Source organism: Lepus europaeus, chromosome 4, assembly GCF_033115175.1.
Source record: "Lepus europaeus isolate LE1 chromosome 4, mLepTim1.pri, whole genome shotgun sequence".
NCBI classification, from domain to species: domain Eukaryota; kingdom Metazoa; phylum Chordata; class Mammalia; order Lagomorpha; family Leporidae; genus Lepus; species Lepus europaeus.
Genome location: NC_084830.1, coordinates 143,574,533 through 143,602,233, shown reverse-complemented (window position 1 = coordinate 143,602,233; position 27,701 = coordinate 143,574,533). Strand labels below are relative to the sequence as shown.

At 56.0% G+C, this 27,701-nt stretch overlaps 1 protein-coding gene across 1 annotated transcript in view; it reads left to right on the top strand.

Annotated features, from left to right (window-relative positions):
* Window positions 1-16,620: 16,620 nt before the first annotated feature.
* The window catches only part of TGFBI (transforming growth factor beta induced), a 29,490-nt gene continuing 18,409 nt past the window's right edge, over window positions 16,621-27,701 (top strand). The window contains exons 1-2 of the mRNA XM_062189100.1: window positions 16,621-16,769; window positions 20,155-20,253. Coding sequence (XP_062045084.1) covers window positions 16,636-16,769; window positions 20,155-20,253 — 233 coding nt within the window. The 5' untranslated portion in view covers window positions 16,621-16,635. The remainder of the gene's footprint in view (window positions 16,770-20,154; window positions 20,254-27,701) is intronic.

Here is a 27,701-nt window from a genome sequence, read left to right as displayed (position 1 = left end):
AATCAGCATGCCAAATAATCCTTGCGGTGGCGGCGATGGTCTGGGACCCTGCAAGCCTCAGACAAGCCCCCCACCCCCTAGCAGCACTGAGTCTGCTCTCTGCAGGGTGAGGGGGCAGCTGTGCCAAGGCAGCTCCTGTGTGCCCAGCCAAGTGCTGGATCTTTAGGATAAACACGGTAACTGGGACCCCGCTGTGCCCTGGTGGAATGGGTTCCCCCCAGGGTGGGGCGGAGTCGGGGAAGCTAGAACATGTTGTGAACCCACAGTGGGAAATGCCCCCAGGAACCACGATGGTAATGCAGGAGGGATCTTTAAGATGAGCCTGACAAATGAACAGAATGTGGGCAAGAAATGGAGCAAGAGGACAGCACAACAGAGGTGGGCGTATGGGGAACGCTGGGTCTGTTCAGGAAAGAGGGAGGACACCAGTTGAGCTGGAAAGTAGGAGAGCACTGGGAGAAAAGTCTGGAAGAGCAGTCAGAGCTGGGCAGTGGAGGAGGCTGCCCGCGTGGCCCTGGCAAGAGGAGAGGGACACAGCAGCGGCTGGGAGGAGAGACTACTCGAGAGCCAGGGGGGATGGGCTGCCTCCATGGAGTCACCCGGAGAGCGTGGATGCTTGCGATACCTACAGAAAGACCAACCTGTGTGTTCTCACTTTGGGAGCTACAAAGGGGAGCTCCTAGCAGTAAGATTCGAATTGTGGTTTCCGGGGTCGGTGGGTAAGAGAGGTGGGAGGAGACGGGAGGGAGAGAGGACTGCTGATGGGTACAGGGTGCGGTTGGGTAAGAGGAATAATTTCTAATGTTCTCTTGCACAGTGGGGTAACTATGGAGGATTACAATCGTATGTTTCAAAATAGCTAGTAAAGAGGATTTTGAATGTTCCTAATGAGAGAGGTGACAAATGTCTGAGGTGCTAATATGATCTTGTCATTACACTCTGTACACATGTGTGGACAACTCGTGGTGCATACCATAAATATGTGCAATTATTATTTTAGATTAAAAATGCATACATACGATATGAGGGCACTTCAAGAAGCTCCTAAAAATGGAATTAAAAGATGTCTATTTGGTTGCAAAAACATTTGAAATTCAGGAGTCTTCCAAAAGTCCATGAAAATAATGCATACTATGAAAAAACTAGACGTGTATTTAAAATTCTCCTTGCACCAAATAGACTTACGTTTTAGTATCATTTTCTCAGGCACAGTTTCAAGTACTTGGTGTGTTAACAAATCCTAATGATGTCTGGACCACATGACCAGAGATTCTGGTTTAACTGACCTGGGGCGTGGCCCTGGCATCAGGATTTTTAACAAAGAAGTGTCCAAGGTTCGAACCCTGGTGAGCAGCAGATTGGGAGGCAGTGGGGAGGGGGCTGTCCTGGAAGGCTCCAGGCAGGGCTGATGGTGGCCCATAGGCCATTCTGCGAGCAGCAGGCATGTCCAGGCCTGACCGTGCCTCACCTGCAGAGCACCTGCCTGTAGTTTAACTTCTCTGGCAAGGGGAAATGGAGAACATCTCGGGCTTCGTTGCCCCTGCGGAGAGGGACACATGGCCCTTTGTACAGGAGCACACGTGTCCCTGGGGCTGCAGGAGGACTGTCCAGAAGTGGGCACAGCTTTGGCAGAATCAGTTTCAGATGCTGGCATCCACAGGAGCCCTCTGCTGTCACAACTCTCCTGAGGCTGCTCCTCTCCCATCCCCCTTCTCCCACGTGACAAAGGCAAGATTTCCCTCTCTCCAGACTTGGTTCACCAGTTCACCTCGGGGTCTCGTGCCCAACACTTGGCAAAGGGAGGTTAGAAAATGCTCCGGCTGTTGTGGCCGTTTGGGGAGTGAACTAGTGGATGGAAAACTTTTCTCTCTGTCACTCCCTCTCTCTGTAACTCTACCTCTCAAATATATAAATAAAATAAAATAAGAAAATGCAAGCTTCCAGATCAAAGCCAGCAACAGTGGCAGTATCGTATTGGCTTCATCCAGGCAAACAGTGCCAGGTGAGATACACACTTCTTCATCTCTCCTAGAATTAGAGATCAGAAGGGAGAAGGCTGTCAGGAGGGCAGGGAGCAATGTTAACCAACGAAATCATGCTTTTCCTCCCCAAAGGAAGGCTGCTTTGGGGGATGTTGACGAGGAGGGCTGGCCTCGGCTTGCATCGCCTAACCACAGCAAGCATTCACAGAGCTGTGTGCACCACTATTTATCCTAAGCGCTTTATGGGAATTAACTTCTCTAACCATCCAACAACCCTAGGAGGAGGTACTATTATCATTCCACATTTGTTGAGCACACTGACACGGAAGAGGGTGAGTGGATTGCCCACAGCTACAGAGGGCTTGATTTGTGAGGGGGCAGAACTTTCTATAAACTCCATGAACTGAACCTGCAGTTCTAATATGTGGACAGACAATTCATGCAAGGCATGTCTGGTGTATCCAGATAGATGGCAGACATCTGTGAGAACCATCAGTAAAATCTGCAGGAGGGTCCATTCTTGGAGAAGATTTGGGAGCGAGATATTGGAGGAGCACTGACTCGGAGCCGCACGGCCCTGGCTGTGACTCCTGGCTCCGTGGCTCTGTAGTCTTGGCCATGTCCCACCCTTTCTGAGGCTCAGTCTCTCATCTGCAGAAATGAGGACAAGCATCCCCACTCAATGGAGCTTTAAAAGATCAAATCAGAGAGACCAGGAAGCGGCCTGGCCTGCAGCCAGCTCTGGGTGGGTTGACATGTGTTATTACCATGGGTGGCATGGCACGTGGGCATGGGGAGGAGCTCTGTGAAGGGGAACACACTTTCCCCTCACTCATGATTCCCTGATCCCTAGGGGAGCCCAGAAAGTTCGTGGGGGCCGTACCATGAGGCATCCAGATCCCATGCCTCCCTGTTGCCTTCCTTCTTTGAACTTTCTCAAAGAAAATCTCTAAGTGCACCTCTTCCAAGATGTCTCCCCTGGTTAACAGAGCTTGGGCACGGTCTTTCTCTTTCATCATTTGACTGGTTCATACTAGGTACTCTGCAGGCTGGCTGGCTGGCAAGTCCATGAATGAAAGCTGGGGATAGGTCAGTGAATAAGGCAGCCGTTCCCCTACGCTTGCCAAACGTGCCATCTGGTACGGAAGACAGACCTGTCCCTGGCACATGCTATGGTGGTAGGAGAAGAGGCACTGGTGAGCTCCAGAGGAATGTCAGCACAGGGGGCTTCCTGGAGGCAGTGTTGTCTGAACTGAAATCTGATGGGCAAGTGGAAAGCAGACAGCAGGAACAGTGTGTTCAGAGGCTGGAGGTAAGGAAGAGTATGCTGGATTCAGAGGACTGAAAAATTTTCAGTGCACTTGGCCACAAAGAGGTGGGTCTCCCGAATTTGAACTTGATTTCTTGCCTCTTCTTGGCACTCCCAGACAGTGATGTGCTTGTGGAAAACACAAAGATTCTTCCACAACTTTTGTGTTAGACCCACATTTGCTTGACTGCTCAGTAGGCACAGCTGACACCTGTTTACCGGGTGAAGCTCTCTGGAGCTTCCTTGGAGCCCATCTTCTGCAGCCCCTGGGCCTGGACACTGCAGCATGGAACCCAGGCTAGCCAGGAGGCACCTGCAGAAGCCCATCTACTGGCTCCTGTGACGTGAAGGAAGCCATGTCCCCAAATGCCTTTTCATGCATGGTTTCCAGTCGGGACTATGGGCGAGTACTGCTCCTAGAACGGGTGTGCCCACCTGGTGGCCCTGGGGCTGCTCCTGTGGGCTGGGTGAATGGCAGTGGCCTGGCTTGTCTCGGCCTGTCTTTGCTGTCCTGAGGCCAGGGAAGGGCACCAAGTCAGCAGCAGGCGTGAGCCAGCAGGATTGTCTGCTCAGACCTGAGCGCGGGCAGGTCAGATCCAGTCACCATCAGACAGTCTTAGTCTTTTTTTTTTTTTTTTTTTTTTTTTTTTTAAAGATCTATCCATTTATTTGAAAGAGTGACAGAGAGGGCGAAGGATGGATCTCCCATCTGCTGATGTCCCCAACAGCCCGGTCTAGGATAGGCTGAAGACAAGAGATTGGAACTCCATCTAGGTCTCCCACATGGCTGGCAGGGGCCCAAGTATGTGGGCCATCATCTGCTGCCCTCCCAGGTGTGTTAGCAAAGAGCTGCAGAGGCTGGCCCTCAAACCAGCATTCCACTGTGGAATGCCGTGGCTTAGCCTGCTGCTCCACAATGCCTACCTCCAGGCTGAATTTTTCTTACGGCCCTCATATCTTCCTGGCCAACTATCTGCTTTCTCTCTTACACACCCTTTGGGTCTGTCTACAAAAGTAACTGCCACAGAGACACAGGCCATGGTCCCTGACAAGCCAAAGCCAGCTGGGGTTGGTTTTTGTTTTTTTTTTTTTTTTTCTTATGAAGCATGAAACCAAAGATTGTCTGTAATCTTTCAGAGCATTCCTAGTTGCAACATTTTCCTAGAAATCCACAAGTCAGTGCTATTTGTGTTCTAGAGAGCGATGAAATGCACCCTCGGCCCTCCCACAGCAGCTGAACGCTGTGGCCGGCTCCAGGACGGTCAGGGGTACCACCACAGAGGCACGGCCACTGCCCATCTGTCTGCTGGGGAAGGCCATGCGTGTGTCTGCTCGTTTCCATGTCACCGGTTTCAAATACTCAGAGGTGATTTTCCCTGTGGTTGTGGCAAGCACGTTGGTCAACCGATGGAAATCAACAGAAGACAACTTTCCCCAAAAGCCTGGGCTCACATGGCCTGGCCTCCAAGGCCTTGGGCCAGCTGCAGCCTGGCGGGGACATCGCCTGAGACCTGGGCTCAGGTTGAAGCTCCCAATGCGTGCAGCCCGGCCGCTCGCACCCTGCCAGAACCCACCGTTGCGCACCACTTTCCTCTCCCGAAAGCAGGCCCACTCGCCCTGGCGAGTCCTCTGCTAGGCCTGTCCTCCAGGATGCCTTTGCTTGCTACTTTCCTCTGGCGCTGGACACTCCCTGGCTTGCTTTCACGGGTCTGTGACCTCTGTGTGTTTGTAAGCACCCTGAAGTCAAGAGCAACCGTCCCTCACCTCTCCGCTCTGGAGCCATAGAGGAAGTGAGCGTTGCATGGGTCAGGTTCCCAGCGAACGCCGTCCCCTGCGCCATTGCCTTGGTGGTGGGGTGTTTTCTTCCCAGCTCCAGCCTCCGTCTCTCGCTGTCGTTTAGGACGACTGTGATAAGTAGGGAACTTTCCACGACCTTCCTTTTCTGGAGGTGTCTTGCCCTGAGGTTCCTGCGTTTGGCTGCCATCCACTCTGCGGTCTGTGCGAGGTAAGCCCTCGACAACAGCGAGTGCTTGCAGCCAAGTGAGTCCTCGGAGATGAAACCACAGAGGCCGATCCGCAGGGACCAGTAGCCGCCCGCTCTTAGCAAGGAAGAAAGGCCTTGCATTTGTTCTCGTCACTGTGCGGATCCCGCGCCAACCCCCACATCTGGAAACAGTTACGGGGAGCGAAGAGGCTAGGAGGCCTGCGTCTCATGACCCTGGAGGCTTCCTTTCTGCCGCTCTGTTTATTAATTTGCTGGTTTAGAGTGATCGGCTTGGGTCCCCAGAGTGAGTTACAGGAACCGAAGGGAGGAAGAGTGGCCACGACTGTCCCGGCACTCCATGAAAGCAGGCCAGGGTCTTACCGGGGGGCTCGCATAGACTTTGTGTCTAAATAAACAAGGTTTCAGAGCTGCATACTGGGTAGTACTTTAATTACTCAGCCAAGTCCTTTTAAGCTCTGTCTTAAGCTTAAACCCCTCCCCCGCTTGGCAGAACTCAGCTGCCTGTGTCTCTAGGGCTCAACAGGATTTGTACAAACGTTCGGGATTTGGACACAAAGCAAGCCTGTTATTTGCACATCACACAAATACACACTTGTTGCCCTTCCTGGCCTCCTTAAGTCTGTAAACAACTTGGAGGTGAGGAAGGAGCTGGACTGTGTTTTGCACAGCGCCAGGGCAAGGCGGTGTTAGCTGCGGATGGTGCCCAGGAGATGCCAATACAACCCAGCGGCGTGCGGGGTCAGCTTCAGGGCTTGTGAGTTCTGGAGTTTGAAAAGTGCCGTGGAGAAGACTTGGGTCTCTCTTTGACAAGGACCAAAGCAAGGCTTAGGCTGTGTAGTGTCTTGGGCTCTGTACAGCAGAGAGGGATAAAAGGGCGATCTTAAATGCGAACATCTGAAGGCCATTCTCTTTGGCCACGAAGAACGAATGTGCAGGGTAGCAATCCTTGCAGGTCCTCGTGCGTCTCAGGCGTGGTAAAGCACTAACAAGAAGCAGACATGCAGACTAGCGGTTCTGTCTTCGCGCTCAGCCTGTCTCCGGGCTCTGGGTTGATGAGTTGCAGTCTACCTTGCCGCCTTGGCCTGGCTCCCAAGCAGACGATGAATCACCTCTTCTGGGAAGAATCCCACCCCCCTCTGGCTCATTTCACTCCCACCTCCTTCCCCTCCCCCCAGGCCCTGCTGCCGCCCACCCCTGCCTTGTGCTATGAGGCTGGGTGCTTTGCTTTGGCATTCCTTGCTCTTGCTCAAGAGAGAGCCCCACAATCGCCACTTCCTTCATTGTCTGTGCTCCCCCCACCCCCGCCGGCTCCCCACCAGACTGCAAGCGCCTCCCGGCCGGAGAATGACTCAGCCATCTCTGGACCAGGCTCTTGGCCAGCGTTGAGTTAAGTGTTTGTAGATTCGGTCAAGAGCCGCTTTCTGGAGCAAGCTGGTTGCCCGTATGCTGGCCGTAACCATTTCTTACGGATGTAGAATAACAAGACTAACAACCTCTGGGTCAACTGTTACTTCACAAATGTGCTCCCGTGCACGATCCAATCTTTCCTACAGTCCTCAGGGGTCATTCCCATCCTTTCTTGTCTTAGGATCTCGGTGTATTAAATATTAAAGCGACCATGATGTTGGTTTGAATAATTATCTGGCAGATCATTGAGATTTGATCAGTAAGTAAAAGAGGAATTAAAGAAGATGTTTTTAATGTGTCCTGCCAGAGTGTTGTCACACTTGGAATTATGCCAAGTAACTCCCCCACCCCAAAAAAGAAATTACCTTTCCCTTCTTATTTTACAAATCTTCCTGGTGCTTAAAGAGAAATGACTGCTTAGTATATCTTGGGCTGTCCCCAGTGTGAAATGCATTAAGGAAAGAAAGTGATCTGTCTTGCCAACCAGAAAGTCAGACAGAGTTCAGAAGGCTCAGGAGGGATCTGGACAACTCGTGCTGAATGGCAGGAGCTTGCTGACTCCTGTTCCCACCTGCTTATGGATCCCATGGGAGCTGAGACCAGAAATTTATGCCTGGAGGATCCCCTGGGGGTAGGTTGGGATGGGCTGGGAAGTGTTCCCTCCCTCCGGGAGGCGGCAAGCTACAGACAGCCAGGTGTCAGGGCTGTACACCCCTCCAACTTCTTTCCAGACCCTGGGGGCAAGGCAGGCATGAGCTTACCTCGGATTTAAGGTAGCAGTTCCCCTGTTGTCTGTGCTAGGTGAGTAGCTTTTCCATACTTAACTGAAATTCTGCAGGCTTCATCAGAGGAAGACCTCGGGGTGAGTGGGAGGCCAGAGTCACCAGTGGGCACTGGAGGAGCATTGGGCTGATACGCCGTCATGGCTCCCGTGCCTGGGAAGCACTGGCTCACCCAAGTCCACTCTGCTCCAAGCACAGCACGTTCTTGCTGGGGCCATGATGGTGGGGTCGTTGAGGGAGGTTGAAGACTTCTAGTGAACTCACTCAAAGGAACCCTGGTCTCCTGAGGAATCCACACTGGGGCTCCGGCAGCCCAGTTCCCTGCCTGTCTGGGGAAGGGCCAACTGGCCTTGTGCCAGCCAGCTACCTCGTTCACCACAGTGGCTGCCTGGGACCTGGGACGCTTTGCTCAGTAAACATCTGTGCAAGGAGGTCTAAGGGGTGTCAGAAGCTATGGCGTTACACCCCCGGGAGGAGGCACAGTGCACACAGGGGCTTTGGTAGGGCAGACACGGGGGCCGGACTGCCTCCCTTTGGACCCTTGTTCTTTTGCCTGCTGCCTTCAACACTGCTCTGCCGACTTCTGTCACCTCTCCCAACCTTGCATGGACAGAGTGACTCCATGCAGGAAGGGCTCGGGGTCGCACCTGCCCATGTGTGCCCATGCATTCCTGTCTGAGTCCTCTTTGGACTGCTTGTCCGCTTCATTCTCGGACCCACAGCCTTATCTGCAGGCGCCTGGAGGTCAGTCCTGGCTGCGGTGTCTTGATTCTAATTGACACAATATTTGTCCGTGTTTATGGGGCACAGTATGATCATCGATCACATCGGTAAATGGCATGTCCATTTCCTAACAGAGCTGTCTTTTTATGTATTAGGAACATTTAGACTTATTTTCTGGCCATTGTGAAATCTAAAAAATCATGGCAGGCCAGCGCCGTGGCTCACTAGGCTAATCCTTTGCCTGCGGCACTGGCACCCTGGGTTCTAGTCCCGGTTGGGGCGCAGGATTCTGTCCCAGTTGCTCCTCTTCCAGTCCAGCTCTCTGCTGTGGCCCGGGAAGGCAGTGGAGGATGGCCCAAGTGCTTGGGCCCTGCACCCCATGGGAGACCAGGAGAAGCACCTGGCTCCTGGCTTCGGATCGGCACAGCATGCCGGCCGTAGCGGCCATTTGGGGGGGGGGGGGGTCTGAAACAACGGAAGGAAGACCTTTGTCTCTCTCTCTCACTGTCTGACTCTTCCTGTGGCAGATGGTAGTTCCCTCCCTGTGCTGTAGAAGACAAGAACTCCTTCCCATCCTGCTGTATTTTGGTGTTCCTTCCCGAACTTCTCCCGATGTCCCCCTCCCTCACCCCACTCCCCTTCTGCTTCGTCGTCTCTAGTGGCCTCTATCTACTCTCTTCTAGGAGATGGACTTGGTAAGCCTTCACCAATGAGTGAGAACATGTGCTATTTGTCCTCTTGTGCTTGGTTTATTTCTCTTACATAGTAACCCCCAGGCCCATTCCCCTGCTGCAAGTAGCAAGACTTGCGTATTTCTGTGGTTGAGATTCCGTTGTGTATACATACCACATTTTCTTTCTGTGTTCTTAAAGGTTTGTGTATTTGTTTATTGGAAAGGAGGTGACTGAGAGAGACAGAAAGAGAGAGATCTTCCATCTGCTAGTGCTGAGCCATCTGAAGCTAAGAACCAGGAGCTCCAGCCGGGTCTCCTCATGGGAGGCAGGAACCCAAGGCCTTGGGCCATCATGTGCTGCCTGCCATGCACATTAGCAGGAAGATGGATGGGAAGCAGAAGCAGAGTCCCAGGCACTCTGATATGGAATGTGGACTCCCCCAGAGCAGCTTAACCGCTGTGCCACAACACCTGCGCCATTCCACGTTTTGCTGAGCCCCTGATGCACTGATGGCCACCTTGGCTGACACCACATCTCAGCTACTGTCAGTAGTGCTGCAATCTCCAACATGCTGATTTTGTTTCCTTTGGATCTATGCCCAGCAGTGGAATAGAAGCAGTGGCCCAAGTCCCTTTCCCTGTCTCCCTGCATCATCCTAGACATTGTGTTCTTAGCTGCCAGCCACGGTGTGGTTTGTTCAGAGCCCAGAGGACAATCAGGAGCTCCCCACTTGGGCGACTGGAGGAGAAATTCTGGGGAGAACTGGGGAGGGGGTGCTACAGCCAGTCAATACTAAGACCTTGCCCCAGGCCCTGTCTTCTTAGCTGCTGGCTGAGGGGCAGTGGAGAGTCCAGAGAAGTCCATCTGGGTACACTGGGGCCATCTGCATGGGGTATGAGTTTCTCCTTTCTTGCCAGGGCCATGGTGTCGAGCTAGACATTGAAAAGGCTGCAGAGTGTAAAACCACACAGGCAAAACGCTATGGCCCTCGCCACGCAGGCTCTGCAACCTGCACACACTCCTGCTTCTATGCCATGGACTCAAACATCCAGAGTGTTCTGTGGCCGGGTGGGTTGGGGTGATGTCAGGATAAGGGTCAAGTCTTGGGGTCTTGGAAGGCGGCTTAGCAGAATGGCTGCTGTAGAGCCAGCAGCCACAGCCGCTTCAGCCTGCCTTCCTTTCTCCACTGACGCCAGCGCAGTACTGCCACTGAGGAAGCTGAGATGTTGTCGCTGAGCGTGGGGGAACACCCAGAGAATCAGGATGCGATGTGGGAGCACTCGCTGCTCCATGCTGGGACCGAATGCCCACTAGGTTGTGGAGGGAGCCAGGCCCACACGGATCAATGCAGTGCAAGGTGCATGATGGCACAGCCGCCTAAAGCAGCACCCACGAGAGTCTCCATCTGTCCTGGCCTTCCCCCTGGACTAGGCGTGTGCTGCCCTGGGAGGGATGTAGGCCAGACCTTTCAAAACGGATCGGCATGTGTGACCTGTGCTCCAGCATGGCTTAGTATGAGACTGTCAAAGAGTCTCAGGAGGCCGCGCTGCAAAGACCAGCTGTGAGGGCAAGGAGAGACTGCATCCATGAGAAAGCCTGCAGAATGAACAGCCGGGGGACGTGCCTGAGCAAAGCATCCCAACAGCAAAGCTGGCTTTGCAGGGAAAGCATCATGTGCTGTGGTGGAGGAGGTGAGGCACTCGAGTGGTGGGGGCTGGGAGAGATCGGGAAAGAACACTTGCAGAGTCTTGGGACCGGAAGAAGGGGGAGAGGCAGAACTGAGTGCGAGGTTTCCAACCTTGCAAGATCAAAGGAATGAAGAGGAGCAGGAGGAAGGAGCTGTAGTGGTGGTGTGGGGGGGGAGGTCCCCATGCTTTAGAATGCATTGCTGCTGGGTGGGGTCTCTGTCTCTGGCACCTTTGCCCTCATGCGAGGAAGTGTGAGGGGAGCAGAGAAAACAGGCAGGGAAGCTTTGCTCTTCAAACCAGCAACCAATTGTAGGCATCACTCTGCAAAATATTTGAGGTCAGGCAATTAAAGCAACCTCAACACTGCCTCTGGATTCTTCTAAGATATTTTAGCTGAGCCAAATCAATGGAACTCTCTTGTGAAAAATCAATTTCCCTAGAAAATAAATTTGGATTCCCACCAACAAGTAGCATTTGGCAAGCCCTGATTAAGAAAGCCAGTGTTTGGAGAAGTTGTGCAAACAGCCAGTCATTTCAGAGATAAACACTGGGGACCTAATGCCTTCCTGGGGACAGCTACAGCTGTCACGTTGCTGTCAATCATGGTGCCCAAAGCCGCAGGTTTGTTGTTAGTTCCTGTTATTACCGTGGTCCAAACCCGCACCCTATGCAGGCCTTGAAAGGAGAAGAATGGAAAATGCCTGGGACAGAACCCAATTTCCTGTCCCTGTTCAGTGTGTGGAAGATACTGCACATTCAACCACACCCAGAGGAAAAAATCGTTCATCCACAGTGTGTGTCGGGCCCCCTGCATGAGCTGAGAGCCCCTGGCACATGTTTTCAGGTGTACTCCTTTTTGTGACAAGGGCTACATGCGTGCAGTCCTGTTTTAATCAGATCTGAGCTCTGGCTATCTAACATGACTGTGTAGGCCATGCTTGGCCAACAGTTCCTGAAGGAGCTCGTGAAAATGCGCAGTCCGACTCTGGGTCTGGAGGAGGTCTAGGATTCTGTGTTTCCATGAAGCTCTGGGGTAGCGTTCATGCTGCGACTTGCAGATCTCATGTTGCGTGGCCAAATGGCAGAAGACGACTCCTGAAAACTGAGATATGTAATCCCCCAAACATACTGTGTTTGCTCCTTAATTTCAGGAAGCGCAGGTGTTTCTGGGATGGAACGACTGCTGTGTGTCAAGTGCTATGCCACAGGCTCTGTGTTAACAAGGGTGGGGCACTGTCCCCCCGGATGTGATCTTGTCCTCACCCTTCTTCCTCCCTTGCACCTTGTGGGGAATGGATTCCCAGAGTTCCCTAATAAGCCACATGGTAAAGAGTTCAGAAGACCAGGTACCCTCTGGAATTGATCCTGGCTGTGTCCCCTAGCTCTGCTGATGCCCAGACATCACTAGGGCCTTGGGCAAGTGGGGCTGCTGGCAGGCCTGGGGCCAGCAGCTGTGACTGCCAGCTCTCCCCCTAACAGACCCAGACCCATTTCTCTCCAGGGTTCCTTCGTGGGGAACTGTTAGAGGTCGAGCCCCGTTGCCATGCACCACAGGGTTATTTTCAAACACTACACTGTGTTAGAGATCTCGTGTGTGCCGCAGGCTGCAAAAGCACTCATTTCTTGAAAGTACCTAGTACTTCGAGTAATTATTCTTCCAAAAAAAGCCTCATTTTCTCCTGTTTAGATTGTCTGACATGGAAAGAACAACAACCAAGAAAAAAAAAAAAATCCTTTCCCAGTGAAAGGCTCTTTGGTGTGCTGCGCCTGCCTGGGTTGGGACGGAGGATCTGGCTCCTTCCAGGGCTGCGTCACCACTGCTCCGGGGTGGGAGGACGCGCCCGCATTAGGGGGGTGCTGCCTTGTATGGCTCTGCAGGGGGTGACAGGGGAGGGCACGGGGTGGGGATTTTTTTCTTTAAATATCTGAACAGTGAGTAAAGCATTACTGTAATCTCTTCCCTGAGCTCATGGAAAAACTCCAGTCATCAAACGTCAGGTTTACAGATGGGGGATGTCTGGTCCAGCGGGATCACCTGACTTGCCCCAGAGCCCTAATGCTTGCTGGAGGCTCCCGGCCTCGTGCATCAAAGGTGCGGCTTCCCTACAAGCTGTCATGCAGCCAAGCGTGCCCGGTCCCAGGGCCAGCGTCTGGGCTTCAGCCGATGCTGCAGTGTCTCTGGGTGCCTTCCAGTACCCTGTGACAAGCCATCAGACAGCAGCAGAGAGAGGTTTTTCTTTCAATCTATTAAATGAGCATTTTCAGGTCATTACTTCTAGAGCCACTAAAGTCTCCTGCCTTCTCAGTGACCTCTACTGTCTAGAATAATTCTTGGGGAGAGGGAACAGGAATTGCAGCAACTCATGTCGACTGGCCACTCCCCAAACGGTCGTAATGGCTGGGACTGGATCAGGCCAAAGCCAGGAGCCCAAAATTCAATCTGGTTCTCCCATGTGGGTAGCAGGGACCCAAGTACTCAGCCATTGTCCTCTGTACTCCCAGGTGCATTAGCAGGGAGCTGGGTCAGAAGTGGAGCAATGGGACTCAAATTGGTGCTACTATATGGGATGCCTGTGTTGCAAGCAGTGTCTTAACCCACTGTGCCACAACTCTGGCCCTGATATGTTTTATTATTATCTCTAAGAGGCTGAATAGCCTGCTCAAGGCCACACAGCTGAAAAGTAGCAGGACAGGAACTGGAACCCAAGTCAGGGCTCCCAGAGCACTCAACACATTTGCTACACCAGTGCCATTGCTCACTGGCGAAGACTGGCTCAGGGATCCAAGCTGTTAAGTGTCTACCATCAAGCAACATTTCCAACTGCTGCTTCCTCCCCTCAGAGTGTACACCCATCCCAAGAACTTCCTTTCAGTTCTTCCCCCAGCCTTGTGGTCAGGACCACCCCAATTCCACAAAGGGGTTATTTGAGCAGCAGCTCATACTCGGATGCCAATCCATGGGGCACTGCGGTTTGGACCTTCACCCCGGCCAGTCCAACCTCCCCAGCTTATAAGCATAGCTACCATGCTTTTGACTCACTGAGTGGACTCATTGCCAAAGACACCCATCTCTCTACTGGCTCACGGGCTGAGGCAGTCAGCAGATGGAATCTTCTGGGGTGGAAATCACCACTTCTTCCTACTATGATCTCTGGGTCTAGGGGTAAAGAGAAAATGGTAATAAACATCACGAGAGGAAAAAGGAGGCAAAGTCAAGATGCAGCTCAGTCCAGGGACCCTGAGCCAGCAAGCACAACCCTATCCTCTCTCAGAAAGTTGGTTTGGGAAAATCCACTTACTCCATCCAGACCCAAGTATGTGCTTCTCTGTGCTCCCCAGGGAGCAATACGGTCCCCACCTGGACAGAGGACAAGCAGATCATTTTCCCCAAAGTGGCAGAGGTCCCCAACACAGGAACTGGTTCCCAGTTGTAGCCAGAGGAGTAAATGTCCCACCTCTCCCTTCTGGGGAGATGGGGTGAGGAGGAGGCCGAGAAGGACCTCACTCTACTCAAGGTCAAAGCCACAGCAGAACACCCCTAGTCTTCAATGCAAAAGATACAGGCTCAGCTCCCAATGCTCCAGGAAACTTGGTATAGCCTTATGGTCTCTGCCTTTCTGAATGCCAGCCATATGCTAGCAACCAGCCACTCAGCTTGAATCCTGCTTGCCTGGTGGCTCCCTGAAGCCCTCCCCGGTGTCCTCCCTGGCCCCTGTGCCCCCCCCCCCCAGGGATCCTTCTCGGCCGGGGCCCCACTTCCTCCACCTCTCCAGGTGGGTGTCCCCCTGGCTTCTGCCACCTCCTCCTCCTCTTCCCTTGGCTTCTCCTCCCAAGGGAGCGCATCAGTCCATGACAATCACAAGCATCTACTAGGGTGTTTGACTCAGATCTGCGTGTCCGACTCCTCCACCTCCCTGAACCCCAGACCTCTGAATACAGCTCCCTCCTGTTCATTGCCGCCACCTGAAAATGCAGGAGGCTGTGCGTGCACCATGTGCACAGAGAGCTGCAGTCACGGCTCACCCACAGGTGTGCCTTTCCCAGGGGAGCAGCGAACCTGCCCTGGTCCTCCCAGGCACAAGCCTTGAGCTTACCTCTGCCCCTCCTTCTCCTTGCCCTCCATGCCCAACAGATTTCCCAGTCTGGTCGATGCTCAAACTACAATCTCCCTTAACCCTGTGTCCTGCCCTGCACTCACTCCCACCCCAGTCAGCAGCTCAGCCTCGTCCTGCTCCTCAGCCCTCTCCTTACCCCACTCCCGCCGGTGGCCTTGACCTGCCCCGTCCCCCTCCTTTCTGACAGCGCTGTTCCAGCATCTTGGAGCCTCCCTCAACTTTCCCAGGCTTTCTCCCTGACAAGCTTCTTAGAGCACAGCCTTAAAACACTCACTTGCTCTCCTCCCCACCAGCCACCACTTCTGGCTTCAGCCATCCTGCTGTCCACAGCCAAGTCCCCGGTGACCTCTCTGTTTCTGAGGAGGTGGATACGATTCGGAACCGTGCTGGGCGCAGGCTGTTGACAGCTCCCCTGCTCCTGGACTCCCTGGGTCCCATGGCAGCTCCCCATTCTTAGCTTCCATCCCTGCTGCTGTCGGCACTCCCTCTCCTGAAGGCCTGCTCTCTTCCCCATCTCCCCCTCCTTCCCCAGGCTGCAGGACGACTCCCAGGCGTGGCTTTCCATGCCAGATCTTCAGTCCTACTGCCCACGGGATGCTCCACTGGGATGCATCATAATCACCTCAAATCACAGCAGGCCTGGACCCCTCTCTCCATGGCCCTCATCCCCAAAACAGCACCACTTCCCACCAGAATGCCCCTGCCCCAGACACCATACTCGCCCGTGGCTTCTTTCTCGCCCATTCCTGGTATACAGGTGAGGTACACAGGCAACCTCCTCGACACCCATGCCATTGGCCCACCACTGTCCATCCCCACTCTACTCCCAAGCTCTGCCATGGCCTGTTCTGGTCACCTGATCCTGCCTGCAGCCTGCTTTTTCCTTGTCTGATCTACTCAAAGCCTGCTCAGGACACTGACCGAGCCCTTGCCTGTGCCCCCAATCACCCAGGGCTCCGAGCTTGGCTCTGGGCCCTGCTGTGCTCCTACCTTCTTCCCCTACCCCTCCCTCCACCTCCCCGCGTGTTCCTGTCAGTTAACTCGAGTTCCCTAAATGTGCACCTCATTTTGCATAGCGAATTCCTTCTCATCCTTCAGACTGGACAAGTGTCACCTGCCTGGGCCAGGTGCGGCCTCTGGACTTGAAAGCCTCGGCCCATTTCCATGGCTTGGCCCATGGATCTCCCCAGCTGTGGGCTCTTTCAGAAAGTACCGAAAAGAGTCTACTCACCCATCTTCCCCCTCCTCCTCCCCTCACCCCTCAGGGCTAGGAGTGCCTTGTGGCTTGTTCCTGACTAATAGGTGTTTGGGTGCATCCCTGCCTCCTCAACAGGTGACTATGTTTCTCTGCTCTGAGCTCCTCCAGGGGTGCATGGTGCTCATAGCTGTTACTGGGGGCGGGGGGATGAGTGAGTGCATGGCCTCCCCAAGGTTTCCAGGAACAGCTAGGGGCCCACACACCCCGCCTCGAGGTTTGCTGGTCTCTCCATTAGCACTGGTGCGGCTGGCATGCGGAGTGTTGTGGGGGCCAGCACTGCCTCTATTCGTCCCTGTAGTGTTTTGTTAGCCAGAGCAGTGCGCGGTCCCCGGGGTTGGGGCGTGAAGGGCCTGAGGAGGGAGTGGGGTTTGAGGCGAGCCTCAGTGGCAGCGGCCGCTCAGCGCCCAGTGTCCCCAGCACCAGGGCGGGTTGGGAGCGCTGGGCGCGCGGGTGCCGGCAGAGCCCGGAGCAGCAGCGCGGGCGCGGCAGCGGGCGGGGGGCGCCGGCGGCTGGGGAGGCGCCAGGCCGGCCCGCCCTCCCCGCGCCGCGGCCGCTACCCCGCCCCTCGCGGCCGCTCCCTCCCGCTCGCCGCTTACTTAACCTGGCCCGGGCGGCCCAGGCACCCTCACTTCGCCGGAGCCGCCCGCTCGCGCGTCCTGGTGTCCCTCGGTCCGCGCGCGTCCTCCCGCTCCATGGCGCTCCTCGTGCGCCTGCTGGCCCTCGCCCTGGCGCTGGCCTTGGGCCCCTCCGCGACCCTGGCCGGCCCCGCCAAGTCTCCCTACCAGCTGGTGCTGCAGCACAGCCGGCTCCGGGGTCGCCAGCACGGGTAAGCCGGGCCGCCCCGCCGGGGGCGCCTGACGGACTGGGGCCCCGGGCTCGGAGCGCACGCGCGGGGGGCAGGCATCCAAGAGGGCGAGGGGCGCAGGGGACAAAGCCCGAAGGAAAAGCAGGCAGGGGCGCGGGGGAAGACCAGCTCTGCAGGCGGTGGAAGGAGGGAGGTGCGGCTTGGAGGCTGGAAAGCCTGGAGGAAAAGGTCGGGGAGTGGCCAGCGACCCCCAGCTCAAGCAAAAAGGCAGAGGCTGTGGCGCTTTCAACTGCTCTCCCAGAATCACCGTGGCAAGGTGCCCAGGGCAAGCCCACTCAGCGGTGCACGCACCCCTACCCATCCCGTGCAGGCCCTTGTCCCATGACCCCAGACAGGAGGCGGGGGCTACCCAAGTGGCAGCACCCCAGGCGCCCCAAAGCCCCTGTTCACTTGGCTGTAGTTGCACCCTCCACCTGGCATCACAGGGGTGGGTGCTTCCTCCTCTGCCCCACAAAGAGCAGAATTCTCTGGGCCTTGTGCTCATTGTGTGGCTGGGGAAACTGAGTCGTGAAAAGACACACGGCCCCGTCCACTCCCCGCAGTCCTGGAGCACGCACTGAAACTAGGCCTGGGGTGATCTGAAAGCAGAAGCTGGGTTTGTACCTGTGGGACATTGCACTGCAGATACTCCCTTGAGATGCAGGGGATGTGTTGGTTTGGGGGGAAACCCTGGCAGCGGGTCTGAGCTGGTGAGGAGCCTGGCCTGGACCAGGTGGAGGTGGGCAGTGTTCTGCATCCCAGCTCACGCAGGTTGTGGCTACTTCACTTCTGGGCCGGCTTTGTTGCCACTTCCAGCCAGCCTAGTGGTACTGACTTCCTTTTTATGGGTAAAGCCACATGTGGGTGGGTAGAGTCTCGCAATGGTTCCCCAGGGGAAGCCCCACTGCCTTGGGGCCTGGCATTCACACCTTGGGCAGCTCTGCCCTCAGACCCAAAAACCACCTGTTGGGGGTGAGAAAGTTGCCTGCCTAGGCGCTGCCAAGGCCTGGGCTCCCCACACCTGCCAGTGCCCTGGGCTCCCAGGGGTATCGGCGGCCTCTTTAAGGGAGTAATTACCCTTGTATCCTCTGCCCGTGGCTTTGGCACCACTTGGCCGGTCTGAGGGGAGGTGGTGCTGGGAGCAGGATGACATCCATTCCCAACCTCAGTGTCATCCTGGGAAGAAGAGCACCAGAGTGTCCAGGAACCGTCAGGGAAATGGGAGACTCCCCTTGGTCTTAGGAGGGAAGGTCAGAAAGATGAGTGGGTGTGAGGCCCACGGCGCATGCGGCGTTTTGATGACCCCTGCCAGCTCGCCTGTGCCCTCCCTGCTTTCTCACCCGTGGGCCAGGCTGTGTTCCATGCCACAGTCGGCCTGGGAAGTGGCTGTTCCTTCTGCCCCTTCACCTCTGAGTCAGAAGCAGAGCCCAGGGGTGCCCCTGCAGCGTGGAACCCAGCCTGGCCTGTCCACCCGGCCACAGTGCAGGGCCCCACCAAGGGTCCTGGCTATGGCAAACCTCCTGTCCTTGGGAGCCCAGAGCGGCACTGGGCAGCACGTGCTCTGTATTACAAGTTTCAGAAATCCGCTCACTGCCCTACCACACCCCAGCAGGCCACTCCTCTTGATGAGCTCCTTGCAGTGTAGTTGGCGAGGCCATAGTCAGAGTGACAGGCAGAGTGATCTCGGGCACAGGAACAGCCCTGCCCCAGTCACACGTGGGCGCACGGGGCCAAGAAGTGGAATATAAAGGGTACCAGCATGGTTGCGTGGACTTGCACTGTCTCTGAAAATACCCTAGGGCTGCCTGGCCTTTCACGCACAGGCATGGCACCTCGTGGGAAAGGATGACCTTGTTCAAGCGCCACAGTGAGAACTGGTGACCTGGGAAGGAGAGCATCTTTGCCACTTCCAGGAAATGCCATGTGCTCCGCGAAGCACGGGAACACCATCTCCGCTTTCACGTCCATCTCCCCCTGCACGCTCCCATTGTACAGGTGGTGAAACTGTAGCTCAGAGACAGAGAGGAACTGTGCAACACAGAAAGCTGCAGGGAGAGTCCTAAGTGGCCTGCTCTCCTGACTCCCAGCTGCGTCGGTGCTGCCGGAGGGAAGCAGAAACATAATACCAAGAGCTAAAAATGCAGTCATACTTGTTAATATCAACAATCAAAAACTGGACGGAGTCCCCGAAGCACTTGGCTTTCAAGTCCAAGTTCAATGGCAGTGCTGTTGTGCTAGGGGCAGGAGGCCCAGAAATGCTTGATACTTCAGCGCCAATTTCCTATGTCTGCTGCCCACTCCCACCACCCCACCCCCCACCCCTGGTGTGAAAGGGACCCCAGCGGCCCCCAGCTCTGCTCGTGTCCCCGAGGACAGCAGCAGTGGAAAGTCACTCTGCAGAGGAATGCTGGTGCTGCGTCCACAGAGACTGCGCCAGACACCTCTGGCCAGTGGCCGGGACTCCATCAGCCGTCAGTGTTTCCTGCTTGGTCAGATAGAAGAACTCCCAGGGTCGTACAACAATAAATAGGATGTAGAGCTGGACTGTGGCCAGCACGGATTCGTCAGGGGTTATTCGGGGACTGTGCATCCCAGGCAGCAAGCAGAGGTTCAGAGATCTGCTGGCATTTGGTCAGGCCCAGCTGGGTTGAGGGGCCCCAGACCTCCCCGCTGCTGGCCTGTGTGTCCCTCTGCCGCCTTAAGCACTCCTGTCTTCAGGTCCTTATGTCACTGTGCTTTCTTGAGCCGCTCCCCTCTGCCTATAGGACAGGAGGTGACAGCCACAATATAAGAGATGGGACAGAGGAGTAATGAGGGTGACTTCTCCCTCTGTGACCCAACTCCAAATAGAAGCTTTGGCCGGGTTCCTGTAGGCAAGGTGATGGGGCCACTGGGTGAGGCTTCCTGCCAACCACTGTGCATGCGGAATGACACCTGTGGGTGACACGTGTAAAGTAACTGAGGAGTCGATGGTGAAGGTACACCCCCTGCTTTGTGAGACCCCTGAGCTTCCCTGAGCTCAGGGTTTGGGGGAAGCCCTCGGTGTGTTTGCTTTGCGTTCCTCTGTCTTGCGATTCGTCAGGGAAACTGCCTGCCTCCAGTTCGGGAAGATCACTCCTGGCTGTCACCATGGAGCTGCCCCAGCAGCTCCCCATGAAGGTCCCACCACAGGTCCCACGTGGGCAGACATCCAGGTGGGCAGGGCCAAGGTCTGCCCCATGGCGACGCCAGTGCCACAACTAAAATGGCCATGTGTGCTCCATCTCTCCGAAGTTCGGATGGTCCAGGAAGGCCAACAGGAGGGGAAGGACCTCGGGGCAGGGTGGGCGTGCTGGCCCTCTTGCTAACCTGTCTACTTGGTTCCCAGCCCCAACGTGTGCGCTGTGCAGAAGGTCATCGGCACCAACAGGAAGTACTTCACCAACTGCAAGCAGTGGTACCAGAGGAAAATCTGTGGCAAACCAACGTGAGTATCTGGGACCGCCCACCCCCAAGAAAGCTGCACTATGGGCACGCCAGCTGCCTGTGTCGGGGTCCCGGGGTCCTGGGCCCGGCCAGTCTTCCCAAAGGTCGGGCTGCCAAGGGTGCCATGGAGGTAGGTGCAAGTACAGCAGGGTCAGAGCACTGTGTGCTGGGCGTGGCGTCTTTAGGAAGCTGGCCGATTTGTCTTGCATGGTTAAGGCTGTTGATAAAGCTAGATGCATGTTTCAGGGCTGGCTGGGGATTACGAAAATGAAACACATACATACGTACAGAGAGAGAGGGAGGGAGGGAGAGAGAGCGAGAGAGAGAGAGAGAGAGAGAGGCACTCAGCCCTACTGCGTGGTAGCAACATTAGTGGAAAAGCCTGTGACTGGGAATGAAATCCGTAGGTGAACCTATGCTGAAGAATGCCACCTGGCTCTGCTGTCCAAAGGAGACACCCCACAAAGTCATGGGTGCCTAGGAAAGTGCTTATGATGAGGTGTTACCAAGTAGGCAGGTCATGTGCAAACCCTGGCTCTGCCAAGCCTCCGTTGCCTCGTCTGTAACGTGGGAATGGCTAAAGGATGGATCTTGCGGAGCTGTTGTGAGGACTGAATGACACTGAGTGCACAAGAGACTGACATGGCACCCGGCCCTGGTAAGTGTCAGGAGCTGCTAGCTGCCGTGCGTGTACCCCAGAAGGTGTAGGTGGAGACCACGTAAACGGATGGGCGAGCGCATGCAGGGTGTGACCGGGGTGGTGACGGTTCAGCTGCTGGGTGCCACTGTCACCATGGAGGGAGGTGGCCTGCCTCCCCACCCCACCCCAGCGCCACCAGCCACCCAGGTGCCAGGTAGAATCAGGGCACGCGCATGTTCTAACAGAATCCCGTGGAAATGTAGGCTGGGTGTTGTCGACACATCTCCTAACTTGGATAGGAAGACGCACTGTGCAAAACCTCCTGAGCTACAGGGGCCTCACCGCCCTCTGCTGTGCACAGCAAGAGGCTTAAGAGAGCCTAACCGACTTTTGCACACTGTCCAGTGTCGCGGTTTTAAAATTTATTGCTTGTGACGTGCTTCTGAGCAGCCGTCTCCTCCGACGCCATAAACTAGGGGAAAGAAAACCACTTTTTCCTTAAAACCTTCCTGGAGATCCAGATCCCGGTGTGACCTGGAGCGTGGGTGGCACGCATCAATCCTAGCCTGAGTGGAGGGAAATGAGCAATCTTGGCAGAGTGGGGGCAGCTGTGGAGGGCTGGTCCGTAGCCGCTGGGGTGCAGGGCCCAGCCTCCCTGCTCAGCGCTGTGAGCTAGGAGCACACACCTCTGTTCTGTCAACAGAGGCCCCGTGATAATTATTGCTGCTAGGGATGAATGGAGATTGTCCAAATTCTATACCACTTATCTGTCTATGAGACCTATGTTAAAAGAAAAGAAAAGAAAAGCCCTTTGTGCTAATTGACTTTTCCATGTACATACATTATCTACTCAAATAAACAATTAATTACTAATTACCTGGCCAGGCCCACGTAATTGCTTCTTGGAAGATGCCCAGAGCTTGATGCCAGGCAAGCAGCTCTCTGCTCTGCCCATGGTGTCTGAGGGTGCCACATTTCTCTTAGTTCAAGCGTCTCAAAACGCAGGACCAGCTGGCCATGGCTGGCACGTGCTGAGCTGTGACAGGTGCCCTGTTTGAAGCATTTCCCTGGCTGGCTAACAGTAGCCTGGTAGCACTCCCTGCAGTGCCCAGGTGGCACTAGTCAGTGACGCATGGCCCCAGGGCACTGCCTTGTGCTGCCTGTGCCTTTTTCCATGTATATCCCAGGGCGTCGTGCAAGCAAGAGCCATGGGTTGGCAAAATGTTCCTGGGGCCCGAGTCTTCCCCTCTGAGGCAAGTTGGGCCTTGAGCTCCCTGGCCCCAGGGAGCACAGGGGAGCCCAGACTCTGGGGTACTAACAGGGTGTGTGGATGGGGTGAGAGAAGTGACGTTCTTGCCAGAGGCTGACCGAAGTCAGTCCCCAGGCCTGGCTGCTGACCTGGTCTTACGGAGCCGGAGGAAGGCACACTCACGTTCAGCTCACAATTGGATGTGGCTGTTGCTTTAGGCGACTTCCAAAAGAGGAAATGAGGGTGGAAAAACATGAGTTGATCTAAAACTTCATGATCCAGGACAAGAAGGCCCTTCCTGGAACATCACGTGCAGTGTCAGGAAGGTGGAGCCGACTTGGGAGAGATCCAGCGAGCTCAGAGAGGGAAGGGAAGAAGGGGAACTCAGCTGCTGTCGTCGAGAGCCGAGGCAGAGCAGCTGTGCGGGGCTCGGAGACCACTGGGGACCCATCCCCACCACCCACCCCGTCCTGCTCTGTGCACCGTGGGGGGTCGGGTGGGAAGGGCCCAGGGCTGTGCTGGCTGCAGCTGACATCATCCTTGGGCTTGCGGGTCCCTAGCCTAGGAGATAGGAGTTGGGGTGGGGGGCGAAGGGAAGATGACCAGCTGCGGGGTGGGGGGGAGTTCTCAGCAGTTCCCAGGGGCAGGCAGGGGTGGGTGTGGTTTCCCAGGGGCAGGGGAGTGTTGGGATGAACGGCAGCACAGGGTGACAATTGGGGGGTGGGGGCACAGCACAGAGCATCAAGGGGCCGAAGAGACTTGGAGGTGAAGCTTTGGCCGTGTGAGGTCTCCTGGAGCCTCCTGGAGACACTTGTCTGTCGCCTGGGGTCCTGGCCTCCCCCTCAGCCCCGCTCTCCTCAGGTGAGGCTGCCTTGTCTCCACACAGCAGCTTGAGTGCCTTTCCAAGGAGGGATTTTGTTACAGGAAGTAGTTGCCAGTGAGCGAGTTTTCTGACTTGGGAATTCAGGTCGGCTTTTAGTTCCGATCCTAAAGAGCACCAGAGCCACACGTTGGCGGACAGCTGACCAAACAAGGCTGGGGATTCAGATGGTGTCTCACTCCGTGATTCCGGGCCCACGCTGGATGAGTGACCAGGAGGTTTCCATGGGTGGCGACCCAAGCAATGGTGCGGAAACTGTGGCCAAGAGCCCGGCTGCCTCTGGACAGGCCTCCTCTGTGCAGGTCCTGGAGAGACAGAGCCAGTCCACAGCCAGTCGGGGCTGGCGCCATGGAGAGCTGATAGGCATAGTCCAGCTCCCACGAGGCGAGCCCGGAGCAGGGCTGGCAGCTGGGGTGGCAGCCGTGTGCTCCGAAGGTCTCAGATCGGTTGCACACTCCCAAGCACAGAAGCCCTTCTCTGGAGCCAGGCTGAGTGGCAGTCCCGCCCCTGTCTCTGGTAGCCGGCATTGCCCTGCCCCAGGCTGAAGCGGGACCATCCTCCATTCTTCAGCCCTGTCCTCAGGCCTGGAGGCGGCACTCGTCCTGGAACAGCTGCTGCATGGCCGAGTTGCCCATCGTGCCTGGGCCCACGCTAGCAGAGGCCATCCTGGACCAGGTGCCAGAGAAGAGCTCCCCTCTTCCTCCCTCCCCCATGTGGCACCACCTTGGTCCCTGGAGAACAGAGGAGAGGGTGGTAGGGACCCCTGGAGGACACTCAGCCCCCCACCAGTGCCTGCTTCTTGTGTTGTATTTCTCGTGCAGCCAGCAGGCACTCTAAGGTGCTCCGGGATAACCCAGACTGGACGCACATCACACCAATGCTAGAGATTCCCAGCATCACTGCCCAGCAGGGCCTCTCGACGGTGCTGATGTGGGATTTTGTTCTGTAGAGCCCTCACATCAACCTGTGAACCATCTGGGGGCAGACACTGGGCAGGTAGAATAATGCACACACACACACACACACCCAAAGATAGCCACTCCCTAATCTGCTGACCTGTGCACGTGGTTCCTGTGTCATGGACGGGGGCGTGGCAGATTGAAGCTGCAGGTCTTGCGGGGAGTGGTGGCGCTGGGTTTGTTGTGGATCCAGTGCAGTCGTAGCTTCCTTGTGAGAGGCAGGCAGCAGGGGCAGCCTGGCTAGGAGATGCGACGGGGAAGCTGGGACAGGGTGGGTATGGCGGGAAAAGCAAGGAAGGCAGGAGGCCACCTTTGATTTTACTTCCGTTTGGCCAGCTTCTGACTCCCAGCTCCAGAATTTTAAGATAAAAAAATCAGTGTGAGGCCGCTGATTTGTGTGGTCTCTGGTGACTTCTCACCCCAGCAACAGGAAGCCAGCCCCGGGCTGTGTGTTGAGTTCTAGCTGTGGCTCATTTATGACCATAGGGTTGGGCCATCAGTGGTCTCGTGGCGGACATCACGTACTGTGACGTTGTTAACCTGGCTTTGGCTTCAAAGTGGATTCCTGGAGTTCTCTGTGGGAGAGGCTGAGCACTTGGCAGGACCCTCGGTGAATCCCCCACATCTGTGAGGGGCTTCCTGCATGTCGGCTCGTTCAGTTTTCTCAGCCGCTCCGTACCATGAGTAGAATTTTTAGCCCATTGCAGATGGGGAGACTGAGGTTCAGAAAGCCTCAGAAGCCTGCTCTGAGCCTCCCTGCCACGCTGGTCACTGGGGGAGGTCTGTGGACCCTGCTGTGTGTCCCCAGGGAGAACAACGCTCAGCAGCCGATGGCAGTGGTGTGGGAAGTGGATGCGTAAGCAGGCCTGTAGGGCCTGGCTACACTGCCCCAAGTCTCTCTGCAGCCCCCAAATCCGTGGCCATGGGTCCTGGAGAGAATCCTTTGCAGGGTCATAAAAGCGCCTTGGCCCAGATCACTCCCCCAACCCCACAGCCTACTCCTGGTAGAATCTCACCACCCCTCCCCCGGCTGCTGGTGGCTATGATGCCCTGATGCCTGAGACCCCGTGTCAGACGAAGGGTGGTCTGGGACCTGGGGAGACCCAGGCAGCGGCCAGGAAGCCCCAGACGCCCTCACCCACTGCTCACATACTGCCACAGGAACTGAAGTGTTTCCTGAGGACTGTCCTTCTCCCTAACTGGGCCAAGGCCTTCCGGGCAGACAGCAGGGAAAGCAGCCTGCGATCCCCTCCCCAGAGCCCCGAATCAGCTCGGCTGCGTTCCCAGGGCCGGGAGCACAGGAAAGGAACCATGCGGTAGGCACTCTTCAAGCCTGCCCAGCTTCCAAACGACACCAGTCTGTGTCTGCCTGCGAGTTCTCTTGGAAACCGTGACACACTGAGTGGTTTGCCTTCTGTCTCAGGAGACTGACGCCCTGGCTGGTGCCTCACTCCTCTTGCCCCTCAAGTCTGGTGACTCCCCAGCGTCCACAGCCAGAGTGGCTGGCCAGGCTTGTGCAGTCCACTTGAACTTGTTGTATTAACTGCTTGGAAAATTCCTCTCCATGCCCTCAGGAAGGACCGTGTTGGAAGGGAGCAGAGGCAAGCTCCCGGCATGGCCACGCTCAGCCCTCGTGTGGACACTCTCTGTCTGTGTCCCCCTCCCATAAATGCCCTTGTCCATCAGGCACCTTCCCTGCTTCCGAGCTGGAGAGCCGATCATTGTCCTGGAGGACGGACTTTCTCTAACCTGAGGCTTGTGCTTGTTAGACTGGGGCCGGCCAGGGAGAAGCCAGGAGCCTTTCGCCAGAACAGTCTTGGTTGGTATGGTCACATTTGGACACTGGCAGGCTGGACACCTAGGGCTGGAGGACACAGACCTGGGTTCCCTGTGGTTTCCATCCTGGTCTGTGTTTCCCACTGAGGGAGGGCATCAAGCTCACCGCTCTGGTTGTCTCCAGTACACATCCCCGCAGTGTCTGTGCTGTGCTAGCACCAGGGCCTAAGGATCATGCCTTAGTAGACTGAACCTGGGGCGGGTGGGATGGGCCAGCCCAGAAAGGGCTGGTTAGGGTTGTCTCAGTGGGCTGTGTCCCGGGCATGCCCTCTGCTTCTCCAGGGCCACGAGGACCTGCTCTGAAAAGGGCTGGAATTGTTGGGACAGTCAGGATCAAGGAAAGCACCCGGTCTAGAACCATCCCACCCCTACGGCTGCTGTGCACAGGTTGAGAGACGTAACCCTCCCCTGTACCACGGAGGGCAATGGAGGGAGAGGTTGAAGGTGGCAGTCAATTGACCAGGAAAAAGCCTGGGGCTGGGCGCAGCACTCTGGCCCCGGGGACCGAGCCTCTGTGGTGGGAGCTGGCTGTATGACCCACCCACATGTGACAGCAGCACAGGGTCCTGCCGCCCTGGGACCCGGGTGCAGAGGGCATGGCAGGGTGTGGCCCTGGTCACTTTGGAGGTGCCACTGTGTCCTCCAGAGATCAGCTTTTCAAATCCCTTTACTTTCCAGGCGCCTGTGCAGTGTCACGACTGATAGAAAATGGGCTGGACTTGAGATGCGAGGTGACTCCCAGGCCTGCTCCTTCCCACCTGTGACCTCAAGAAGCCCCCTCGCCCCTCGGAGCCCTTGCAGCTTTCTTGCCTTAAAAACATTTTTTTGAGAGACAGAGAGAGAGAAAACGCCCATCCACTGGTTCACTCCCCGAATGCCTATGCTGGCAGGGGGTCGGGGGCACTTAGCTTTCTGATTCCATCCTGACTACCCCCCTCCTTGCTGAGACTGTCCTGCCCACTTCCACTCCTCCCTCCAACCCCTTGGCCCCCACTGCTGTATCTGCCACCCCCCCCACACACACACACAGCGTGCACACACACTTGCCCACAGAGAGCAGGAGGCGTGCATTTGGGGAACTGGTTTCATGAGTCCTCAGTGAAATCCTGAGGCCAGCTGTCTCGTGGGTTTTTGAAGAGCCAGCATCAGGGAAGGGTCTTGGCCAGCGTGGCTGGGGTCTCCATGCCATGGAGTGTGCAGCACCCCTGCACGCAGGGCCCCAGAAATGAGACTTTTTCAGACCAGACTGTTCCCTCAGCCGTGCTTCTCCAACGGCACAGATGCTTCGCGGGGAAAAGTTAAGTTTGGGGAGGTCTTGCCCTTTCCTCACCTCCCATCTCCAGCCACAGAGCCTTAGTGTATATCAGAGAAGGCCTGGGGTTTCAGGCACAGAGGTGCCCTGGGTCTGTGCACTCAAGGCTTGGAGCTCTCCTTAAATCTGCCTGGGAGAAGTCGGCCGATGCTGTCCTTTGAAACCGTGCTGTTCTGTTCCATAGAATTGTGAGTGTGAGACTGGAAGGAATTTCAGAAGTCACCAGGTTTAACTTCATGCCCATTTGATAGATCAGGAAACCAAGGCCAGAGAGAGAAACTGAAGTTCCCGGTCCCCCTGCTAGTTACTGATGGATGCCCAAGCCAAGTCTCCTATTTCTGGGGCTGATCCTGTACCATGCTGGCTTTCCAAGTTGTGTGTCCCTGAAATCACTTCAGCGACTTCAGTCTGAGAAGACAAAGCTGTGACTGGGCCAGGGTTGGTGCCGAGACCGCAGCCTGTTTAGCTCTTACGAGTCCAGGGGTGAAAGGCTAGAAAGGAACAGAGTGGGAGGAGGCCTGGGGGAAAAGGGAAGAGGAAGTGGGAGGCTGGGGGGCTCAGGGCACAGGAGAA